The sequence below is a fragment of the Salmo salar genome, chromosome ssa17, assembly GCF_905237065.1.
Source record: "Salmo salar chromosome ssa17, Ssal_v3.1, whole genome shotgun sequence".
In the NCBI taxonomy this organism is placed as follows: domain Eukaryota; kingdom Metazoa; phylum Chordata; class Actinopteri; order Salmoniformes; family Salmonidae; genus Salmo; species Salmo salar.
The window spans coordinates 23,197,501-23,212,500 of record NC_059458.1 but is presented as its reverse complement, the minus strand read 5'-3'; the positions used below and the strand labels follow the sequence as shown (position 1 = coordinate 23,212,500).

Sequence of the window (15,000 nt, the reverse complement as noted above, 5' to 3'; positions counted from 1 at the left end):
AAAAAAGACAATACATAAATGTAATTACACACATAATTTACATTCAACACTTTACACAAAACATCAATTATCAGGTAGATACAGGGGCGCAACCTTTACTGGGGATGGGGGGACATGCATCCCCCCCCCCCCCCGTTTTATCATTGGAATGTGATACAAAACGGGGCAACAGTGTGTTTTAGGATGCCCCCGAGCGGTCGGGTAGGCTGTTTGGAGAGTTTATTCGACTTGATAATAAAAATAATAATAATAATAATAACCATTATGTCCCCACCCACTTCTAAAACCAAGTTGCACCCCTGGGTAGATATATATATTTGGTAAAAGAGGAGCATCTTTAGTTATATTGCAACACTCTATTCCGAGTGTATTCAACTATGTTTATACTTTTAAAAATTATATTGAAAAATTATAAATTCTAGTACTTCATAATGAATTAATTATTCATTCTGAATCAATTTAGTCTATTTCTCAGTCATTTGTTCCAAACCTGGATCTACTAAATGGGAGGGCAGTCTGGGTGTTTTTGTGGTCCAGAAAGCCACCCAGACTACAGACTGAATAGCTCCACACCTAAGACAAATAGACCCAGTTAGAGTCATTTTCATATTAACTGTAATCATGGCCACAAATCAGCGTGCAAATGTACAGAGGAGATACCGGGCATGGGTACTACGGCTCTGTTCTGTTTTTCAACTGAGACACTACATCTTTAGTCTACACACACACACACACACAACCCCCCTTCACCCACACACACGGCAGAGATGGAAAATACGGGTGTTTGGCAGTCCCAGTATAGTTTACATTCTCCAGGACTGTTGGGGAGCTACGGAAGTCAGACATGAGAGAGAGGTTCGGTGGAGCGTGAAAACGTCCCTGCAGAACAAACAATAATGAGGAAACGATTATAGAGCTCTTCAAACAGACGGTCAACAACATCCAGACACAAACACACACTTAATGGCAACAACATCCGCCTATGACTTTGTTTATAATGTACATAATGTATACAACTCCCTCAATCTGATTTTACAGTATTTTTCTATGGCTTTTTTCACAAACGCTTCTGTCCTAAAGTGCTTAAAAGTACTTTACTTGGATGATATAATTCCCATTATGGATGCCCAGAACGACATCAGCCTAATGAAACAACTGGAAGACATTGACGTGCATCATTCCAATTCTGAGAACTGCATTACAAAGTGAAAAACTGTAAAGGAAGTAGGCTATGGTTATAATAATATTTTTATCCAATTAAAAGTTTATTCTGTGACCAGGGGCGTCATGCACTCCACGAATCTGACGGGGCACAAAATATGTGGGGGGGGGGGGGGGTCTGTCTGTAAATTGGAGAATTTTGCATTTTTCAAACACCTGAAACAGATTTTTCCGGCAATCTAGAACCATAATCATTATGCTTAATTCTATGTCAGAAATGTTATTTTTCTGCATACATCTTGAGCTGTCTGTATCCTCCTGAAACTAAATATGCTTCTCTAAATCTCTGCTCAAATCTGGGTAAAATATTGAAAGGAATGTGAGTCTAATTCAGTACATTTAGTAAATTCTTGCTTTTCTAAGTCTATCAGCCTTGCCAGCTGGCATGCCAACTATGATGGTTAGACAAGCTAGCTACTCTAACTTGATTGATAGCCTGAAATGGCTTATTGGTAGCTAGTTATGAGGTTGGGAGATTAGGTACTGCTCATGGCCAGTTATCAAGCACCATCTCACACACACGGCAAGTGGTACCGGAGCGCCAAGTCTGGGACCAAAAGGCTCATTAACAGCTTCTACCCTCAAGACTGCTGAACAGTTCATCAAATAGCCTCCCAGACTATTTGCATTGACCACCTTATTTTATTCAACAACAAAAATTTGGCACAAGCTCGATGTACACTCATTGGACAATAACCACACACTCATACATACTACACTGACACTTCAACACATACACACCCAAAACACCCAAACATGTATATTGACGCAACCCACACACACACACATTCCTTCACACTCTTCACACTCTTCACACTCTTCACACACACACTGCTGCTACTCTCTGTTTATTATCAATTCATAGTCACTTTACCCCTTCACCTATATGTACATAATACCTGAATTAGCTGGACTAACCTGTACCCCTGCACAATGACTCGGTACCGTTATTGTTATTTTATTTGTGTTACTATTTTTCCATTCGTTTATTTAGCAAATGTTTCTTACTTACTTTTTTAAAACTCTGCATTGTTGGTTAGGGGCTTGTAAGTAAGCATTTCAAGGTAAGGTTGTATTCAGTGCCTATGACAATATATATGTTTTTGATTTGACACACACATACATAGACATTTATGAGAAACGTTGCCATCAGACTAAATTTGCGCAGGAAAACGTTCCTCTATAGCCTCCAGAAATGATTCAAAATAAAACAACAAATATAGCACTACACACACACACACATCCTCTCCCACACAATCCCTCACTCACTCACCTTGAATGCGATGGGCAGTGTCTTGTTGCACCTCCAGTGTGTGGGTAGGACAGAACAGATGAAGTTGGGGCTGTCTGTCCTCACCAGTTCTCCAGGGTGATCTGACAGCACCTCCACCATGCCTCGGTCTGCAATACGCAGCTTTCCCACCAGGGCGGCGCTACTGCTCTCCTGGGCACCCAGGGGCAGACCCTCACTCATCTTACCTGACAACAGGGTGGTGGAAGGGGGGGTGAAGCGCCGACCAGGTGCTGGGTCTGGAGAAAGATGGAGATGTAGATAAATAAGTGAGTGAGGACACAGACAGACACAACGCAGGCGTACACACGCGCGCGCACACTATAGAGTCAACAGTATGTCAATAAGGCATATAACTTCTTAGTAAGTAATTAAAATTAATTTAGGCTATTCACATTTTGAACAGTACACATCATCAGTATTTTCTATTCTGCTTATCAATGTGCATGTAGTTTCAAGTTGGCCTTCAGAGCACAGAATTATACAAGTTCTCAGAATAGAGCGCAGTGAAATTACAACAGCGGAACCCAACCCTGGAGAGCCGGAGACACGTGAAACCAAACCGTTAAAAACCAGCCAGCGATGCTGTGCCTGACAGGGCCCGGCGCGCGCTGTCTGTCGGTCTGTCTGTCTGCCACTCAGCCAAGCCAACCACAATCGATGCCACATGTTGGCGGTTTGGAACGACCGGGGGCTTAAAAACCGCTGCTGCCTCTCGCTCTTTCAACAGAACTGGACTGAACTCCAACTCTGTGTTGCTCTCATCTAACCATCCAATACTAACAGCAAACCACGCGCTGTGGATGGAAGGATTTATTTATAAACCGTTGATGAGAGGGGAAGTAGTGTGCTTTGCATGTGTTTTAATGTGGTTTCCATTAGTTACCACAGTCACAGAGTTAAAATTGGCTATAGGCCTATCGTAAAACTTCATGAAAACTCAAATGATCTTTTTGGTCTTAATTTAGGGTTAGGAATAAGTTAGCAGTGTGGTTAAATTTAGCTTCAAAATCTGATTTTAAGAAGATAAATTATATAAATAGGCGGGGTTTATGACTTTGTGGCTGTGGTGTCTAGTGACAACTGATTAATGTAGCCTAACCTCAAGTGTGTGCGTGTGTGTGCGTGTGTTGACATTTGTGCGTACATTTATACCCGCGCGCATTCACACAGCCAAGAAACACACCGAAACCAGAATTTGACGAGGAAATCAACGTAATAATTGGCAGGACGCCAACGAGTTTTTTCTCTCACAGCGAGTTGGCTACAGGCTACATTTGGAACCTAGCATGCACAAAGCACTGAACCACAGTTCAGAGGGAAGTTGAAATCTTGGTTGATAATAATACACAAGTTCTGCCACAGTATGGTGTTGATAAGTTAGACAGGACAAGATGGGTATAGATTCCAACACATATTCAACCGTGCGTAAAATGTACACATAAGTTAATGTACCGTATTTGGCGTCCCAAAGGAAGACCATTTGTACACCGCAGTAGGATCCAGTTAAAATGACTCTCTGTGGAATATATAGCTCTATGTTTCTTCTGATATTTGCCTCTAAAATTAAACCCGTTGTCGTTAGATGAACTCTCCCAAGGCACGTGGATCAACAGTGGAAATCAGGCGACGGTCTGAAGGTACCTGCGTGGGCACGAATAAAACTGGGTCTTTGCGTTGAAGTGGAGTAAAAGACCTTCGCTTAACAAATTACGCACATCCCGCTAAATCTCGGTGTGTGAAGTCCTCATTCCATGATCCGTGTTATGGACACAGAAACTGAAGAGGCATCCACCGACCAGATACTAAATAAAACCCGACCGTCATCCAAGGAGGTCTCAGGGCGCATTCAAATGAGCAAGCGAACAGCGAATAAGAAAGTCCAGTTGGGTTCTTTTTTTCTCTTCTTTTCCTCTTCTGTTGTTCTTCAATAACTTGTGAGTTAGTTACGCGCCACAAAAGGTCAACTTTGATGGATGTTCTATGGCTCCCCAATTCGCAATAGGAATATTCTCGTCTCGATGCGTGCCAACATTGGAGACGGAAAAAACTTTTATACTTCAATTTCGCTTTTATAAATATTGTCTGGAATGTGAACGAGGAATAGGCTAGGATGTGTCACTGCAAACAGCCTTATATTTCGACAAACCCTTGTTGAATGCTCCGGTTGTGTATAGAGTTGAGTTGCTGCGTATGAATGAACGTCCCGACAGTGGGAGGCAGGGTTTTACTGGCAGTCTGTCCGCAGTGCTGGAATGCGTCCCTCCGGGGTTGGATTTGCATAGAGACAGATCTCAGCCAATGGAATCGAGCAAACTACGGAGAGTCCGGGAGGGTTTAACCAATCAGAGCTGCGTCCGTCTAGGGATGGAGAACTGTGGGTTCTTAGGAAGGCTCGGGCCAGTCAATGGAATTCCACTTTGGGGCTGCGGTGCTCGATGAGAGACGGACACAGCGGTCGCGCTCTAGTATTGTGGTTTTAACATAAAAGTCAACAGCGTGAAATTGGATGTTGGATACCAATACAAAAACAAAAAACACAAGAAGATATATTGAAAGGTGGATTAAAATGATTGTTCAGAAAAAAACTGCCCAAATCACAATTAGGCCTATGCGTTTGGACACCAAACACACATATTTAGTTGGAAATACACTTTAGCCTACCTAATGCCTGATATTTCCCGGATGATTTCTCGTGTCGGTGTCAAAACATAGTCTGCATACATCATAACAAAATAAGATGAGTAAATATCCATGCAATAAATTAGCCAATAAGACATAGCCTATGTGCCTATATAGACGTGCAATAACAGGAAAAGTAAAGAAAGAAGCCCAAATGACTCATCTGTAGATGAGGTGGACATTTATACAAAGACAGCCATTCTGCTGAATTCCAGGGCGCGTGTACTGTTCCAGTGGACGTATTGGTCATGCGCTGATTTATTCGGGGAATATGATATCAATAGCCACCACGTCACCGCTCTAACCATATAACCCAGGCTGCATCACATCTGCGAATAGATTATATGGAGGCCACCGCGACGCATTTTGGGGACGATATCCCATTTCTAATAGGCCTATTCCCCCTCTATAGCACTATGGCTAGTGTCCAACGTGACGTGGGTTCAGAGGATGACGTTATGGTAGGTTCCACAATCCATGCACAACACAGACATACTGAATAAAGTAACCGTTGAACAGGGGATGTATTTCATGATAGTGTGACAGAGCGTAAATGCGCGTGCTTAAAAAGCAGCTTTCACGGTGTCAGAATGTAGGCTCTCACCCTCAACAACAAGACTTCAAATAAACAGTTATCTACAAGTAAGCATGAAAGTTACCTGTTGTTTTCCACCGCTGTTTCCCACCGCACGTTGCCACATAAAGAGGGTGGTGTAAAGTAGCGTAGTTAAGTAAACATACTTTAAAGTACTACTTAAGTAGCCTCGTTTTGGGGGGGTATGTTTACTTTACTGTTTATATTTTTGACAACTTTTACTTTTACTCCACTACATTCCTAAAGAAAATATGTACGTTTTACTCCCATACGTATTCCCTGACCCCCAAAAGTACAGCATTTGTCAAATCCACGCACCTATCAATATAACTCATTGTCATGCCTACTGCCTCTGATCTGGCTGACTCACTAAACACATACTGCGTGTGTACCCTTGTCTGTCCGTAAATATAAAAACAAGACTGTTGTGCCATCTGATTTGCTTATTATAAGGAATTTGACGTATAGCTTTTACTTTTACTCAAATAGGCCTATGACAATTGAGTACTTAAATACGTTTAAAACCAAATACTTTTAGACTTTTACTGGGTGACGTTCACTTTTACTTGAGTCATTTTCTTTAAGGTATCTTGACTTTTACTGAAGTATTTTACTGAAGTATGACCATAGAACACTTTTTCCACGACCGCATAAAGCACCTCCCAGGTCTTGTCGTGTCAGTGTGCAGTGTGGGCGTCGTGGCTTCACCAAATATCAACAATAGGTGGCGGCATACGATCTAAATCACCTCCTGGCAAATGGAAAGCTGTAACATGCTCGCAGGCCTCACTGTAGAGAATCATTTTATATTGCGTGACGATGTAAATAAAAACAGACGATCTTATGTTTATATGTGAATATTTTTGCATATATTTTAGCAAATAATGTTCCATTATGGAAATGATTTAACCCCACATTGTAGGCTACTTTCAAATTAGGATCAAAGCAGAATGTTTTACATTCTGAATTCCAAAATGATGATTTTGTTCTCTCATTATCTCCTATGTTTAGCTCATTGCCATTGACCAGTTCGCTATTCATCGCCACAGGCTATGTGTCTTTGCCATAATGACTATGAAGTCTAGTCCACCTGTACACGCAGAGCTCAGCAGAAAGTATTCGTCTGATGAGTTTTTCAGTTTGATTTGACAAAGAGAGGTCAGTCTGACAGCCTTGTCGGGGAGTTTTAGAGAACTGTCAGTTTCTCTCCCCTCTCTCCGTGTTTTAAGAACGTACAGCCACAGGCGTGATGATAAAAAATGTAACGGCTTACGCATCCGCCTGGCCGGACCGACTACAGTGTCCGTGATAGAAAGTGACTGGCCCTTTTGATCTATATACAGTAAACACGGTGCAAAGAATCCTAACATGATTTTTCCTGTCCCAACATTTTTTGGATGTTGGATTGATTCATTTAGGCCGTAACGAAATAATGGATAATGGTGCGTATTTTTTGCAATGGACACATTCTCAAGGCAATTTATTTTTTTTATTAGAAAAACGGATAAAACATATTTATGTGGATCTCTGATTAATCAACGTTCCGTCATTTAGGAAGTGCTGACATAGGCCTACAGTGTAACTTTAATTCAGTTCGGCCTATTTCGAGCAGAATGTTGAGTGATATTCATGTTTAAAAGTATAATTGGTCATCAACCTCACTGACGCATCCAAACAGCTTACTGGAAATGTGATTCAATGGTGCCGGATAAAAGAAGCAGAAGCTAAATCGCCTAAAAAAAAAGGCCAGCCACTTGTGCTGAATAATCATAATAATATATATATACAATAAAACCACATAATGCTCTAAAGTCAATCGTGTCCCCTTGAATAAAGCATTATAATTCAGTCAATCAAATAAGTCCGTTATAATCACAACCAATGACTCGCGCTAGTTATATCTCTGTGCAGGTGTGTGTCGTGACGGCAAGGCCCGGCGCCGTTTGAGCATTTGACTGGAAACGAATTTTATCGCAATTGCTTGTGTTGAAATATATCCGTGCTGAGAGACTGACACAACTCATCTTTAAATGTAGAACAAGTTCTTATTTACTGCCTTGTTCAGGGGCAGAACGACAGATGTTTACCTTGTCGGCTCGGGGATTCGATCCGGCAACCTTTCGGTTACTGACCTAAGGCTCTAACCGCTAGGCTACCTGCCGCCCCCGATAATGTTATCTTTTACAATGCAGCACACCACAGCGCGTCACACAGAACCTACCAGAACATACCAGATTGTCCCTTAATTTTAAGCAACAACCAAACAATAGGCCGCAAATTAGGACTACATTTATGTTTAATGTTTAGGACACAAAATATTTCAAACTAATGAAGTGGTTCGCAACACATCAGTTTAACAGAGTATAAGAGATACATTTGATTGCAAACGGCTCCTACTAAATCTATAATTGGAGATTTCATTTATGATAGCCTATTCTAATATCGTCTTATATACATTTAGGATTTGATTACTAAAACACAAAGCTCAGTTAAAATTTCCCTTGGAGATGTGCTAATAATCAGATCATTGTTAAAAACAATAAAACAAAGTAAATAGCCTATTTACTCCTATATGACACATCAAATTAAATAGATTCGATTCTAAGTAAAACAAATACAATTCAATTTTTTCACATGCTAAATAAATGTGATGCAGTCTGATTTTTTGTCGTAGCCGTGAAAATCTTGGTTGCCTATATTATTGAAATAAAAAAAAATATAGCCTACAATCACGGCCTAAAATATTCAATCATTAAAAAAATGATCTATTTCAATATAATTTAAGGAAATATTTCCTCACAAATGAACCGACTTTACTGTTGCCTAAAGGAAGAACTGCTACTTCGAGGGGACATGCAGGGAGAGTTCTACAAGAGAGAGAGCGAGAGGCTTGGATTTCCTCTCGTCCCGTTCACCTCTGAGTAGCAGTAATCGGATAGGCGCAAACTGCTTGATCAATAATGTATGTAGTCGGCTATCAAATCTATCGATATGCGTCGCGAGGCTACACGCTGCAGCATGTTTGCGCGAATAACTGGAGGCCGCTTCCATTGCATTGGGAAATAATCAATTCTGGAGAGATGATTGGTTTAAATGACAAGTCAACAGCATAAACCACGAATCTAGCCTACCCATGAACCTATAGGCCTACAGATTAATATAGCCGTAACATTTTTCGAGGTAAAATAAGAAATATCTTGAGCACATCATTCAGTCTTTAGTTTTTTGAGCATCAGTTAGCATCAAGTAAGGTGAACCACCCGAACCAAAATACAGCCGCAGCACACAGAAATAAAAACTGGTGTATGTTGTATCAATCAAATGTTTCACTCTTGGTTTCTTAACCCCATTCAGGACAATGTTGGAAAACAGACTGGAGAAAGAATGAGAGGTGAGAGAAAAGTAAACAAAAGAAGATTAAAAAAGCTGAGAGGAAGCGGGCGATGATGATGATGATGGTGGTGGGGACGATGATGAAGATCATGAAGAAATAGCAGTAGGTAAAGATGAGATGAGAAAGAGTCAGGGCAAATGTCTTTCGATTTGACAAACAAAGAGAAAGACGACAGTGGTTGAGAGGCAGACAGTGATGATGTTGATGATAACGATGAAGAGGAAGGGGCAGACAAAGACACAGGTGTAGTAATAAAAGCAGGATAGATTACCAAAGAGCCCATTGCCAGTTCGGCCTTTCCTCATCAGGTACATGGCCCAGGACAGGGGACTGGAGTTGGAGAAGGGCCCAGGATTCATGCTTCGTCTCTGGGTACTGGCGGAGCGAACGGTGGGGTGGGTTTTTAAGACCCAGCACAGGAGTATGGAAAGTCAGATCCCCCTCACTCTCATCCTTTTATACCCACCCTTCCCACCTCCCCCCTCACCCAAGATATTAGTGAAAAACTGAAAAAGAGAGAAAGAAGAAGAGAAAGGAGGGGAAAAGAGATGGCATCCACTCATGCTTAATATATTCCCTCACTAAGCGTAGCCCCGGGGGACTCAGCATCACTCTGCCCTCAGGCAACTCAGACCTGCTAATTTCATTTAGCGACTCAAATGATTTTTCTCTCTCTCCTTTCCTCTCTCTATCGCTCCCCCTCCATGTCTTTCTCTCATCTCTCTCCCTCTGTTCTTTTTCAAAAGTTCTGACAAACGTTGAAAATAAAGGCGAGGACTTAAACTTGCAAGAGCAGGGGATTGAGTTGGTCTTAGCCATAAAGACTGGTTTGTGTTTTAAGTAATTGTCATCGAGTTTGTGGATCACATGAAAAAGGACAATTTTCTCAGTGGTTCACGCCAGAGTTTGGAAACCACACGGTCCTTACACTGGAAGATCTGTTTGATTTGCCAGTGATAGCTCCTGAGGTGACATGACCACTATGGCTGGTCTCTGGCTTCCTGGAAACCACCTAGCGTGACACGGATCAGTCCTCTGGTCTGGCTGAGGTTGGTGCATGGCCACTGAGGTTTCTGGATCGTCCTCCACACACACCCCGAATCCACCACTCATAGTCAATATCCCACAGAACTGGGCCCAACGGAACTCTGGGTACACCAGTGGCAGTACCACAGGACACCGAATGTGTGTGTGTTGCAGGGATCTGGTACGCCACAGCAGGTCATGATGGTCTAGTGAAGGCACTACTAGGGACGAGCTTGACAGGAAGTGTCGCCTCTGTTACCACACTGTTGCTGGATACACACACTGTATTAGTTGGTTGGAACCTCCTCTTCCACTCTGCCAATCTCTGCAGGTCAGAGTTTCTCTTTGGGGACGTGGATTGAACTGTCCCTCTAATCGTCTTTTTCTTTATACTTGTTTATCTCTCTCTTTCTCCCTCTCTTAGGGGACTGCTGTGTTCGTGTCCTTTCTGTCTCTCTCTCATTCTCTCAGTCTCTCGCTCTCGCTCATTCTCTGTCTCTCGCTCTCTCTCTCTCAGTCTCTCTCTCTCTCTCTCTCTCTCTCTCTCTCTCTCTCAGTCTCTCTCTCTCTCTCTCTCTCTCTCTCTCTCTCTCTATCTCTCTCAGTCTCTCTCTCTCTCTCTCTCTCTGTCTCTCTCTCTCTGTCTCTCTCTGTGTGCCAGGGGCAGTCTGTCCCCTGCTGTCTCTAGAGTCGGGGCCACCCTGAGGCCAGCACCAGGGCCACACTGAGGATCAATACCCACACACTCGCCCCTCCTCACCACCTCCACCCCTCACCTCCACCACCTCCCTGAACAAGGGATCGATGGAGAGATACAGCCTGGGGAGGAGTCTCATAGAGCTTTACAGAGCTTCACATCAGTCACTCATCACCCAGTCACTCAGTCACTCAGTCACTCATCACTCAGTCACTCATCACTCACTCACTGAAAGTGTTAGCAGATTGTTGTAAGTTTATTGTAGAAGATTTACAGCAGTTGGAATTGAATGTTTCTGTAATCAAACATTGTGAAAGCAGTGATAGTGACTCTCAAGTTAAAACAGGGGGGGAAAAAATGGAGGCTTGCACGTACGCACTCTCACACCTCCTCTATAATTCATGGGGCTGTATTGTTTGGATGCAGTTAACTGCTACTTAAAAGTAATTAATTGATTTTCTGACATATCAGTTAGCAGCACTGCCAAGTGACAGAACAGAGTGGTCCAGCACCTGGTTAACAGACACACACCTTCACATAGCCGCACGCACGCACGCACACGCACGCACGCACACACACACACACTCCAGGAATGGGACAAACAGCCCACACACACTCAGTCCAGCTGTATTTACATTGCAACTAAGGAAAAACTCTTAACCAGTGACACACACACATGCAACACAAACACACAGCATTTCAAAGGAGCAGTTTTTCCCATGGTCCCTTTCCTGTACTCCCCTGCCCCATCTCTGAATCCCCCAGGGCCCAATAGACCCAGTAATGCTAACATGGTTAACACCAGAACTAGTATCATGACAAGATAATCAGGCTAATCTGTCAATCACAACTAAATCAGAATACTACAATGAATTCATCCCTCAATCCAAGTGCTGTTTGATTTGGTAATTTCTGACTGAAGATTTGACTCAGTGCATTGAGTTGGTCTGTGTCTGAAACCTGCCAGTCTTCAGAAGGGAAGGCTTGTGTGTGTGTGTGTGTGTGTGTGTGTGTGTGTGTGTGTGTGTGTGTGTGTGTGTGTGTGTGTGTGTTGAATAATTCAGCGTGCTCTCAGATGAGAGAAAAGTAGCAGCTCTATGAGGCACTCCTCCTGTAGAACTACTGATTGATTTTCTGACACAAGCTATGAGGAGAGAATATGAGAGAGAGAGGGAGAGAGAGAGGAGAAAGAGAGGGAGAGAGAGGGAGAGAGAGAGAGGGAGAGAGAGAGGAGAGAGAGGGAGAGAGAGAGGAGAGAGAGAGGGAGAGAGAGGGAGAGAGAGGGAGAGGAGAGAGGGAGAGAGAGAGGAGAGAGAGAGGGAGAGAGAGAGGAGAGAGAGAGGAGAAAGAGAGGGAGAGAGAGAGGGAGAGAGAGAGGAGAGAGAGAGGGAGAGAGAGAGAGGGAGAGGAGAGAGGGAGAGAGAGAGGAGAGAGAGAGGGAGAGAGAGAGGGAGAGAGAGAGGAGAAAGAGAGGGAGAGAGAGAGGAGAGAGAGAGGGAGAGAGAGGGAGAGAGAGGAGAGGAGAGCGGGAGAGAGAGAGGAGAGAGAGAGGGAGAGAGAGAGGGAGAGAGAGAGGAGAAAGAGAGGGAGAGAGAGAGGGAGAGAGAGAGGAGAGAGAGAGGGAGAGAGAGAGAGGGAGAGAGAGAGGGAGAGAGAGAGGGAGAGAGAGGGAGAGGAGAGGAGAGAGGGTCACATAGCGCTCAACGGTTTGAAGTGATATACCTGTCTAAAAGTTACTGTGACACCCGTTCGTACCCCTGTAATGTTGACACCTATTCCAGTCATAGTATACATACTATGCACAGTTCAGCTGTCCACACTTCACTTTTCACCTACAGCTTATATCTCAGCATCTCTGTCCTTGCTGTATAGAGTACTGAGCAGGGAGAGAGGGATGGAAGGAGGGAGGGAGGGGGACAGGAGAGGGGAGAGAGAGAGAGAGAGAGAGAGAGAGAGAGAGAGAGAGAGAGAGAGAGAGAGAGAGAGAGAGAGAGAGAGATGGGGATCTGCCTCAGGCAGCGTTTAGTGCAGTTTGAATGGATGAGCAGGTGCAGTGATGCAGGAAAATACACGCATGCATGCACGCGCATGCACACACACACACACACACACACACACACACACACACACACACACACACACACACACACACACACACACACACACACACACACACACACACACACACACACACACACACACACACACACACACACACACACACACACACACACACACACACACACACACGCGTGCACACACACATAGACAGACACAGACACACACACTGACTAGTTCAATCACCTGTGAAAAAGGACACTATTCCATGTGATCAACAGAAGAGACTGGGACTACGTGTTGTGTGTTTATTTCCATGTCTTTATTTCAGCACATTTTAAACATGTATAGGGTCTGCTTCCTCTTTTGTGATTTAGGCCCGGGTTACTGTTATTTTTTTTAAAGTGCTTCCTGAATAAAATGTGATATATTGATCTGTAAACTATGGAAGGTTTTCATCTACCATCCAATGGTATGGATGCATAGAAGGATCAATAGAAAGAGGAGAGGATGGATGAAAGGATGGATGAAAGGATGGATGGATGGATGGATAAAAGGATGGATGGATGGGCAGTAAAGGTGCATGGTGTCCTGATGGAGGGATGAGCCTTGGCCTTGGGGCAGGAAGAGAGGGATGAGAGAGGGATTGGAGGAGGAGATCCCAGAGGAAACGAGAACCAGGAGCACGAGTCCAGAAGTGAGGAGAAGAAGCCACTGTACAGTCCTGGAAGTGGTTTACGTTAGGTTGCCCCTCTGACTCAACAGAAAAACTCAAACTGACTCAAACAACATGTCCATCATTAGCCAACTGACAGTTGGTCAGTGATCAGTGTGAGTGTCTGAGGTAGCCTGCGGTCTAATCTGGGTCCTGGTGGTTGGGACTGGGTCCTGGTGGTTGGAACTAACAGATGGTCTCTTTAGAAATGAGTCACAGGCTTGTCAACAGACAGACAGAGACAGAGAGATGGGGACGGAGGGCTGTACCTCGATAGTCCAAAATGGACTCCCATCCTTAATCTGCACTAATCTGAAAACATTGGAAATGTGAAAGCAACACGTTAACCCTTGTACAGTTATTTAAGGTTGGAGCAGACAAAGGGAAAGGAGACAAAGAGAATAAGCCACTTTAAACTATTGAGATGGATCCAGAGTCAGAGGGACTCATATCTATGGCAGCTGGACATTTTAATGGTGGTCAGGCTGGCCTTTTCCCCCCAGAAAGAGCGAGAGGAGAGAGAGGACACTGGTCAATACATCAGTCATCAGTCAGCCACAAAATCAAAATCAAGTAACGACTCACACGGCCAAAATCCCTTATGACAGAGACAGTGATGGAGGAAGGGAGACAGAGAGAAAGACACGGAGGGGATCCCCCTACCCCCAACCCCAAATCAGCTGAAATGATCCATCCTCACCTCCCACCCCTCCGGTCCTAACAGTACCCCAGGAGGATGAAGGCCCATTGCTAAATGAAGAAGAAGAAGAGCTGGTTCAGTAAATGGAACCAAAGCCTCTCTTTCTCGCCACACCACGACACACTCTGAGCGAAGCGCCAACGAACTGATAAATAAATGACCAGTCGAGTCACTCGATGGATAGAACAAATGGATGAGTGCAGGAGCGAAGGATGGGAGGGATGGGAGGGGTTGCTCTCACACACACTTTGCATGGTTACTTCGTTAACCACACTGGGAAGGGGACTCGGTGGAGTGTGTGTGAGTGCGTCTATGTCGTTACTTTGTTAACCACAGTGTTTTGGGGACTGGGGTGGCAGGCACGCTGGAATGGTCCCATTGGGCCGTGGTGGTTCTCGGTCGGTCCATTACCGAGGAACATGGGGGGTACTGTGTGGGACTCTGTGGTCGGGCCAATGGACTGAACCCCACGGCACCCCGGCATTCTATCGACAGCTAAATGGGCATTTCCTGTCGCGGTTTCTCGCATGGAAGGTGGCGATATCGCCCCAGAAGCAAAGCATCACGGGAAAGTCGTGGCGTTTTTTCGCATGCTAGGATGCACCAACACGTCCCCGACCA

At 44.1% G+C, this 15,000-nt stretch overlaps 1 protein-coding gene across 5 annotated transcripts in view; it reads right to left on the bottom strand.

Moving 5' to 3' along the window:
* Positions 1-15,000, bottom strand: part of LOC106575592 (runt-related transcription factor 1) — a 44,776-nt gene that overhangs the window by 12,106 nt on the left and 17,670 nt on the right. For 3 of the 5 annotated variants that reach the window (XM_045699063.1, XM_045699062.1, XM_045699064.1), the window contains exon 3: positions 2,495-2,751. In XM_045699063.1, the coding sequence (XP_045555019.1) occupies positions 2,495-2,751 (257 nt within the window). Of the gene's footprint in view, positions 1-2,494; positions 2,752-3,967; positions 4,727-9,454; positions 9,576-15,000 lie in introns of those variants that run through there. The other 2 variants (XM_045699061.1, XM_045699065.1) reach the window with 2 other exon arrangements.